This window comes from Elephas maximus, chromosome 4, assembly GCF_024166365.1.
Source record: "Elephas maximus indicus isolate mEleMax1 chromosome 4, mEleMax1 primary haplotype, whole genome shotgun sequence".
Lineage (NCBI taxonomy): Eukaryota > Metazoa > Chordata > Mammalia > Proboscidea > Elephantidae > Elephas > Elephas maximus.
Window position 1 is genome coordinate 178,726,315 of NC_064822.1, and position 10,605 is coordinate 178,736,919.

General features: G+C 38.8%; 1 protein-coding gene across 6 annotated transcripts in view; it reads left to right on the forward strand.

The window, feature by feature from the left end:
• The window catches only part of HMGXB4 (HMG-box containing 4), a 47,076-nt gene that overhangs the window by 29,237 nt on the left and 7,234 nt on the right, over positions 1-10,605 (forward strand). For all 6 annotated transcript variants that reach the window (XM_049884290.1, XM_049884294.1, XM_049884291.1 and 3 more), the window contains 4 exons: positions 2,663-2,744; positions 3,809-3,873; positions 5,020-5,125; positions 8,807-8,976. In XM_049884290.1, coding sequence (XP_049740247.1) covers positions 2,663-2,744; positions 3,809-3,873; positions 5,020-5,125; positions 8,807-8,976 — 423 coding nt within the window. The remainder of the gene's footprint in view (positions 1-2,662; positions 2,745-3,808; positions 3,874-5,019; positions 5,126-8,806; positions 8,977-10,605) is intronic.

A 10,605-nucleotide genomic window follows, 5' to 3' on the forward strand; every position in this document is an offset into this window, starting at 1 on the left:
TGACTGATGAAATCGAGCATTTCCGTGATATCCATCTCTTTCCATAGATGTAGTCGATTTGATTCCTCTGTATTCTGTATTCCATCCATCGAGGTACATGTGTATTGTCGCCATTTGTGTTGGTGAAAAAAGGTATTTGCATTGAAGAAGTTGTTGGTCTTATGAAATTCAGTCATGCAATCTCCAGTATCATTTCTATCACCAAAACCATATTTTCCAACTACCAATCCTTGTTTGTTTGCAACTTTCGCATTCTAATCACCAGTAACTATCAGTGCATCGTGATTGCATATTCGATCAATTCGGACTGCGAAAGCTGGTAAAAAACCTTCAGTTTCTTCATTTTGGCCTTAGTGGTTGGTGCATAAATTTGAATAGTAGTCATCATATTACCTGGTCTTCCCTGTAAAAAAAAAAAAATTTTGTAGGCATGTGAATATTATCCTGTCACTGACAGCATTGTACTTCAGGATCTTGAAATGTTCTTTTTGACGATGAATGCAACACCACTCCTCTTCAATTTGTCATTCCCAACATAGTAGACCATATGATTGTCTGATTCCAAGTGACCAATACCAGTCCATTTCAGCTAACTAATGCCTAGGATATCAATGTTTATGCATTCCATTTCATTTTTTACAATTTCTAATTTTCCTAGATTCATACTTTGTACATTCCACATTCCGATTATTCATGGATGTTTGTAGCTGTTTCTTCTCATTTTGAGTTGTGCCACATCAGCAAGTGAAGGTCCCGAAAGCTTGACTGCATTCACGTTGTTAAGGTCTACTCTACTTTGAGGAGGCAGCTCTTCCCCAGTAGTATTTTGAGTGCCTTCCAACCTGAGGGACTCATCTTCTGGCACTGTATCAGACAGTGTTCCACTGCTATTCATAAGGTTTTCACTGGCTAATTCTTCTCAGAAGTAGATTGCCAGGTCCTTCTTCCTAGACTGTCTTAGTCTGGCAGCTCAGTTGAAACCTGTCCGCCATGGCTGGGCCTGCTGGTATCTGAATACTGGTGGCACAGCTTCCAGCATTGCAGCAACTCATAAGCTCGCACAGTACGACAAACTGACAGATGCGTGGGGGTGGTTTATTATATATGACTATGTATATGCATGTTTATGCACACTGCATATACATTCATATATGTGGCTTAATATATGTATGAATATTATGTAGTGCACATATACATATATACATACGCGTATGGATACACCTATACATGCACACCCATATACTCACATGTGCCTTTCTATACACATATATGCATACGTATCTGCGTATGTAACCACATACAATTTTTTTTTGTTTATTATTATTGCAAAATTGTATGTTACACCATTTACTGAAATTGTCCCTTATTCTTGCATACTTAGTGTCTTCGTTTACCTTGGACAAGTCATGCAGATTACACCCATATTGAGAATTGCTTTTCCCATCACCAAAAATAACAAGTGTCTACTATCTGCGACCATATTTTGATGCTTCCAGATAAGTTCTTAGGAAGCCATACTGAAAACATCTCAGTTTATCAGATATAGGTTATAAAACGGTAAAACTTTTTTTTTTTAAATAGTAACTTTTTCTATAAGAGAGGAACATATTTTCTTTCTCTGGTCCTGTGTAAGCATAGCATAATGTATAGCCCTGGAAGTCAGTCCACCCAGACCGTAGTCTTGGTGGTGGTATAAGTAGCTTAGTCGTCAGACTGCGGGCCCATGACTGTCTTTCTGAGTATCCTTTTTCTCATATACAAAGTAAGAGGTTTAGACAGGTAAAATCTAATGCCCCTTTCCAAGTAGGAAAACTAACTTTTTCTCCTCAGTCTATGGATAGTTTTAAAATGGAATGCATGGTAGTATCACCCTCTGTTTAAATACCCCTCATTGAACTGGCCTAAAAAGTGTATGATTTTTGTGTCTCAAAAGTTATACTTTGCTTTTGGAATTTGTCATAATCCAGTGAAGAAAAACATGGCTGAAGTAGTACAGAACAGTTTGTTGAAGTAGAAGAGGTTCATCTTGCACTGACTACCCAAGAATTGTCTTCAGTTATTTATTTACTTCCTACCTTCAGCCACAAGAATGTAAATAATAAAATAATGGTAAACTACAAGTGGCAGTTGAACAGGAACAGATAAGTTATAACATTAAAAATTAAACCAAGGAAACAAAAAGAACACAGATTTGGCTCCTGGCTTTTCTGGCAGCAAAATTTAAAGGGAAGTACCAGTTTTTTGGTTCTTATTATGGTTTCTTACTTTCAAAGATGAGAAAAGTGGACACCCCAGAAGAGGCAAAGATCTTAGCACTTAGTTCCAGAAGATACACTAACATAGGATTGTCTGTAGGAAGGATGAATGACTTTACAATATGACCAAATCATCACAAGTGTCATGTGGGTGCAACAACCTGAAAAATCTAAAAATAACTTAGCGTGGTTTTTACCTTCTGAAAGTAAAACCAACATTCATCTCTTGTGTGATAAATAATATGGATTAAAAATTAGTTATCCTGTTTAAGAAAGCTGGTTAGTGGTTTGGAATTCTTTCCATTGATGAAAAAGTATCGGTATCCTTTCTATTTTGTTACCATAGATTCGAGGTTGCTAAATGTATGTTCTGGTTAAGTCTTATCCTCTTCTATTTGTGGCACTAGCCAAAAAAGAAGAACATGTCGGCCTACCAGGTGTTTTGTAAAGAATATCGCGTAACCATTGTGGCTGATCATCCAGGTATAGGTAAGGACATTTCTGATCTTTAGCTTTTTGTATTACTCATTTGTCTCTCTGAGAATGGTGCAATTAAATCAGCAAGTCAACAGGCAACTTCTCCACTTAGTATTAAAAAAATACAAATTTCATTTCTTTCCTCAGTTCTACAAGTCACTGTATTTTTTTGCCCGTTTACCCCATCCTAGAAAAGCTTTCTCTTTTACACCTCTTAACACTGATAAAATGGGAAAGGTACATAATATAAAATTCAATTTTAGGAAGCACAGTTCATACATGAATATGCATAATATGTTTTATGTGTAAATACCTTTATGTGATAATGTTTGTTGGTGTCATATTACAAGATTCTACATTTGACCTTTTTCTTAAGTTGTCCTTGTTATAGAGTTGTAGCCGAGATAACTTATATTATTCATATTTATCTCTGTATTCAAAACTAGTGAAGCGAGAAAACACCACATCACAGACCTTGAATAATCACTTAACTTCTACACATGTCATTTTCCTAATGTGTAAATAGCTGCCCCATCCACCCCACAAGGTTGTTGTGAGGCACGCATGAGGTGCCATGAAAGACGGGAATGTGCTTTGGAAAGCATAAAACCATTATACACATGGAAGTGGGATGATATAATTACACATCTGAAGGATTGCTTCCAGCCTGGTGTAAGGAAGTTCTTCTTTGGTTCTGATCTCTCAGAAATGTGGTAGAAGCTTAACATCTTTACTTTTATAAAATTCTACCAAACATATTTTCTTTAGCCTAAATCGATAAGCCCTCTATTGTGGAAGCAGATTAAAATACACCAGAGAGATGTGTGAGGAATAGATCCCTAGAGAGATGTGTGAGAATTTGAACCTATCTTACGCTGTCCAAAATAGCCCCTTTCAGATAGAAAAGAATCAGAAGAAAACTGATGGGGTTTGGTTTGGATTGGTTTTTCTGAAAGGTCTTTTGATATTTAAGTATGATCTTCAAAAAGCTTTTTCCTGTGTTTGCTCTCGTCAATCATATGTTTTGTTGATAGTTAACCCTTTACTATATTGGGTTTTTTACTCTTTTATGCCAGATTTTGGGGAACTTAGTAAAAAATTGGCTGAGGTATGGAAGCAATTACCAGAAAAGGACAAACTGGTAAGTACACCTTCTTACCAACACTTTTTCCATTGTTTGTGCCTCCCAAAATGTGTAATTCTCTTGTAGACCATCCAGCGAAAATGGTTTCACTGAGGGCACTGTGTTAGTGCCAATTTATCCTGGGCAAAGATTTAGTGGCAGAGACACTGTCTTTTTTAACCTTGTCTGATTTTTTTTCTAACAACCTTACATTTGAGCCTGAAGATGACCTAACTTGGACAGTGATTAAAGTGTTAAAAGAGAATCCAAAATCAAGACCCTCTAGTACAAAAGCTGTAGCCTGACATCTGCAGAGAGTCATTCACTTAATAGTTACCACAAACAAAAACATGGAAGTAAGTCTACTAGGTAACTAGGTTCTAGGTCATCATCCTCATAACCATTAATACATAATGTACCTATTTTCAAGAAGCTAACAAGACAGTAATAGTCATATCTGAATCATTTATAGTCACTTTCCAATTGGATTATGTGGAACTAGAATTATAGTCTAGGAATTAGAACTGTCATCTTGCTTTAAGGAACAGCTCATCAGAGTCAAACAACTAAAATATGTTTCACCAAGGTAGATTATCCTTAGTTGCCGTTTTCCATGTCATTGTTACCCTACCAACCAGCAAGCTAGAGGAAATATTTAAACCACATGGACATTATACTGAGGCAGATGTTTACTCTATGATTTTACATTTCAAGCCTGTTCTACTCTGTCACAGGGGTTTGACTCCTAGCAACCCCATGTGATGGAGTAGAACTGCTCCATAGGATTGTCTAGGCAGTAATCTTTACAGGAGCAGATCGTCAGGTCTTTCTCCCATGGAGCTGCTGCGTGGGTTTGAACTGTCAACCTTTTGGTTAGCAGCTGAGCACTTAATTATTGTGACACCAGGGCTCAACCCTAGAGCAGTCTAAAAATAATACTGCGATTATCCCATCAGCATTGAGGAATGTTTGTAGTTCTCTAAGATATTAATGTAATAATAGTCTGAAACCTATTCAGTAACCTTCACCTTAAAAAGTTAGTGTTAACGCTCTGTCTGCTGCCCTCCACTGTGCCCTTTCTTTTCTTCATTCTGTCCTCCCATGACTACTTTCCCTCTTACTATTTTGTCCTTTTTAATTTATCTTGCCCTGATCTGACTGCAGATTTGGAAGCAGAAAGCTCAATATCTGCAGCACAAGCAGAACAAAGCAGAAGCTACAACTGTGAAAAGAAAAGCATCCAGTTCTGAAGGTTCCGTGAAAGTAAAAGGTAGTGACCATATCCCCCTCCTGTTCTTAATTTTCCCTACAGCACTGTAGATTTTGCTTCCTTACTAGGAAATTAGGAGAGCAACTTATATTAGAAGCAGATCTTGATATCCAGGTATTATTACTGCATATTGTGGGGTGCAAAAACAATGTTCAAATTTAGATAACATAGATTAGAGGTTAGCAAACTATTCTGTAAAGGGTTAGATAGCAGATATTTTGTGCCATACACAGTCTCTGTCTTATATTCTTTTTGTTGTTTGTGTGTTTTTGTTTTTGTTTTGGGGGGGGGTGGCGTTTTTAACCCTTTAAAAACATAAAACCATTCTTAGCTTGCAAGCCATACAAAAACAGGTCACATCCATCCACCTATTGTCAGCTGATCTTTGACAAAGGACCAAAGTCAGTTAAATGGGGAAAAGACAGTCATTTTAACAAATGGTGTTGGCAAAACTGGATGTCTATCTGTAAAAAAAAATGAAACAGGACCCATACCCCATACCATACACAAAAACTAATTCAAAGTGGATCAAAGACCTAAATATAAAACTTAAAACGATAAAGATCGTGGAAGAAAAAATTGAGACAACACTAGAGGCTCTAATACATGGCATAAATAGAATACAAACCATAACTAACAATGCACAAAAACCATAAGATAAACTAGATAATTGGGAGTTTCTAAAAAATAAACATTTACACTCATCAATAAACTTGACAAAAAGAGAACCTACAGACTGGGAAAAATTTTTTGGCTATGCATATCCAACACTGCGCAGGACTGGGCAGTGTTTTGTTCTGTTGTGCATGGGGTTGCTATGAGTCGGAACTGACTCAACAGCACCTAACAACAACAACATCCAACAAGGGTCTAATCTCTAAACTCTATAGAATACTTCAACACCTCAATAACAAAAAGACAAATAATCCAGTTAAAAAATAAGCAAACAATATGAACAGACACTTCACCAAAAAAGATATTCAGGCAGGCTAACAGACACATGAGGAAATGCTGGTGATATTACCCATTAGAGACATGCAGATAAAACTACAGTGAGTTGAATGCTTTGAAGGCCAGCGTAGCAGGGGCAGGGGTCTGGGGACCATGGTTTCAGGGGACACCTAAGTCAGTTGGCATAAAAAAATCTATTAAGAAAACATTCTGCATCCCACCTTGGAGAGAGGTATCTGGGGTTTTAAACGTTAGCAAACGGCCATCTAAGATACATCAATTGGTCTCAACCCACCTGGATCAAAGGAGAATGAAGAACAGCAAGGACACAAGGTAATTACAAGCCCAAGAGACAGAAAGGGCCACATGAACCAGAGACTACATCAGTCTGAGACCAGAAGAGCTAGATGGTGCCCAGCTACAACTGATGACTGCCCTGACAGGGAATGCAACAGAGAACCCCCGAGGGAGCAGGAGAGCAGTGGGATGCAGACCTCAAATTCTCGTAAAACGACCAGACTTAATGGTCTGACTGAGACTGGAAGGACCCCAGTAGTCATGACCCCCAGACCTTCTGTTGGACCAGGACAGGAACCATTCCCAAAGCCAACTCTTCAGACATGGATTGGACTGGACAATGGGTTGGAGAGGGATGCTGGTGAGGAGTGAGCTTCTTGGGATCAGGTGGACACTTGAGACTATGTTGGCATCTCCTCCCTGGAGGGGAGATGAGGGGGTTAGAAGCTGGCGAAATGGACACGAAAAGAGAGAGTGGAGGGAGAGAGCAGATTGTCTCATTAGGGGGGAGAGCAATTGGGGGTATGTAGCAAGGTGTATATAAGTTTTTGTGTGAGAAACTGACTTGATTTATAAACTTTCACTTAAAGCACGATAAAAATTAAAAAAAAAACTATAGTGTGTTACCATCTCATGCCGACATTACTGGCTCTAATGAAAAAAACGGAAAATAACAAATGTTGGAGAGGTTGTTAGGAGATTGGCACTCTTGTGCACTGCTGGTGGGTATGTAAAATGCTAATACCACTATGGAAAATGATATGGCACCTCCCTTAAAAAGTTAGAAATAGAAATACCATACAATCCAGCAGTCCCACTCCTAGGAATATATCCTAGAGAAATAAGAGCCATCACACGAATAGACAAATGCGCACAAATGTTCATGGAAGCATTATCACAATAGCAAAATGGTGGAAACAACCTAATTGCCCATCAACAGACGAATGGATAAACAAATTATGGTACATACACACAATGGAATACTATGCATCAATAAAGAACAATGATGAATCCATAAAACATAACATGAATGAATCTGGAGAGCTTTATGCCGAAGGAAATAAGTCAATCACAAAAGGGCAAATATTATATGAGATCACTGCTATAAAAACCCAAGAAAAGGTTTGCATACAGACAGAAATAATCTTTGATGGTTATGAGGGAGGGGAGAAGTGGGGAAGGGAAGTTGCTAACCAGATAGTAGACAAGTGTTAACTTTGGTGAAGGGAAAGACAACACACAATATAGGGGAAGTCAGCCCAACTTGACTAAGGGAAAACCATAGAAGCTTCTTAGACACATCCAAACACCTTGAGGGACCAAGTTACTGGAGCCGAGGGCTGGGGACCGTGGTCTCAGGGGACTTGTAGGTCAATTGGAATAACATAGTTTATAAAGAAAATATTCTACATCCTACTTTGGTGAGTAGCGTCTGGGATCTTAAAGGCTTGCAAACGGCCATCTAAAATGTATGTATTGGTCCCACCATGTTCAGAGCAAAGGAGAATGAAGAAAACCAAAGACACAAGGAAAATACTAGTCCAAAGGACTAATAGACCACATCAACCACAGCTCCCACCAGCCTGAGCCCAGAAGTACTAGATGGTGCCCAGCTATCACTACCAACTGCTCTGACAGGGATCACAACAGAGGGTCCCAGACAGAGCAGAAAAACGTAAAACAAAATTCACATTCACAAAAAAAGATGAGACTTATTGGTCTGACACAGACTTGAGGAACCCCCAAGACTATGGCCCACAGACGCCCTGCTAACTCAGAGCTGAAGCCACTCCCAAAGTCCACCTTTCAGCCAAAGATTAGACAGGTCTATGAAACAAATAGGAAACCCTGGTGGAATAGTGGCTAAGTGGCATGGCTGTTAACCAAAGGGTCAGCAGTTCGAATTTGCCAGGCTCTCCTTGGAACTCTATGGGGCAGTTCTACTTTGTCCTATAGAGCCACTATGAGTTGGAATCGACGGCAACAGGGTTTTTTGTTTTGTTTTTTTAATAAAACAGACAATAACACAAGAGGAACATGCTTCTTAGTTCAGTGAAGTATCCAAGACCGAATGGGCAACACCTGCCCAAAAGCAAAGACAAAAAGGCAGGAAGGGACAGGAAACCTGGGTGAATGGACACAAGGATGTAAAGGGAAAGGGGGCCAGTGCTGACACATTGTGAGGATTGCAACCAGTGTCATAAAACAATTTGTGTATAACTTTTTGAATGAGTAATGAATTTTCATTGTAACCTTTTACCTAAAACACAGTAAACTTAAAAAAAAAAAAAGTCACGGAGCTGATTTATCACACAGGGCATAGTTTCGCCAGTGCCTGGTGTAGCTCATTAAATGGGAAAATCAGGAAGAACGTTTTTGTGGTGGTCAAGGCCGCAGGCAAGTTTCATCTCTGTTTTATCCCTCTTTTCTCAGCTTCTTCTACAGGAGTCCTGTCACCCCAAAAGAAGTCCCCACCCAGCACCATACTGTTACCAAGCTCACCAGCCAAAGCCCCTGAGACAGAGCCCATTGATGTTGCTGCTCATCTTCAGCTGCTGGGAGAGTCCCTAAGCCTCATTGGACACCGCCTGCAGGAAACTGAGGTGAGTACAACGCTCAGTGGCGTGAGCCTGGTTTCTCACATAACTTGGATTCAGTCACTCACTCAACTGCATTCATTGAGCAACTTTGTGCTGATCATGCCAGATGCTGAAGATACTGTGATAAAGAAGATGTCATGGTAATAGAAACATCTGGAGATTTGTAATCTATGTACTGGCTCTCAGAGTTTATAATACCATCCTATTGAAATACTGGCACCAAAAGAAATTAGAATACCCTGTAACTTAATTTAAAAAAAAAAAAAGCAATTGAAAAGATGAATATAAATTCCATGGCACTTTTGATCACTTGAAGTTCTAAGAGTTTGAACTTTTCTGTGCATTTACAGCAAGATTTTGCATAGACAGATTATATAGGAGGTTAAGAGTTCCTCTACTTCTTTGAAAATAGGTAGCAAATAGGGAAGGTGAAGCTCTCAAGTTCTTCATCACTCAGCACTTGAGTTATACAGTGCTGTGTGCCCTAAGGAAATTTTTGTCCTTTTAAGCTTCACTTTCAAAGTCGCTTAACCTACAAAGCTGTCGTGTTCCATTTCTATTACCCTATTCAATTTCTAACCATATTGCCCTGTGGCTAACTCAGTAATGAGGTAGTTCAGCTTTCCAATGGATTCTAATAGAACATTTCAGCAAAGATGTCAGTCTAACCTACTAAAACCATTTTTAAGCTATTCACCTGCTTCTGTGTGGGAATTGAATAGTTACTCAACAAATAAAATACCAAAGTCCACAAGAGATGAAGCTCTATCTCCTGTGACTCTTATTTATTTTTCATATTTAGCCATTCTTACATTTCCTAAAAAGCTAGAAGTAAAAATGATTTATTTTAAGCATCTTCCATATACCAAATTTTCTTCTGATATTTCTGTTTAGTTTAGCAAATATTTGTTGAGGACCTAGGCATTACTCCAGGAACCCAGGGGAATAGAAAATCTGAACAGCAAAGTGTACCTATGATCAGGAAACTTAAAGTCTAGTTGGAAAGATAGAATATGTATATATTTAACAATTTACAACAAGCCAGCTTCTATGACTAGTTCCTATGAGTGAGTTACTTATATATGGTAACCAGAAATAAGAGCGTCACAGATTCTCTAGTCCACTTTTTTTATAACCACCTTATCAATTCACATACCATATAAAGTTCACTCCTTTAAAGTGCAGAATTTATTGACTTCAAGGATATCATTTTACTGGGATCCACAGTCAACACCCATGGAAGCAGCAGTCAAGAAATCAAATGACATATTGCATTGGGCAGATCTGCTGCAAAAGATCTCTTTAAAGTGTTAAAAAGCAAAGATGTCACTCTGAGGACTGAGGTGCACCTGACCCAAGCTGTGGTGTTTTCATTAACCTCATCTGCATGCCAAAGCTAGGCAGTGAGTGAGGAAGACCAGAGAAGAACTGATGCCTTTAAAGTATGGTGTTGGCAAAGAATACTGAATATATCATGGACTGCCAGAAGAACAAACATCTGTCTTCGGAAGAAGTACAGCCAGAATGCTCCTTAGAAGTGAGGATGGCTTGACTTTGTCTCTCTTACTTTGGACGTGTTATCAGGAGGGACCAATCCCTGAAGAAGGACATCATGATTGCCATTATGGATTG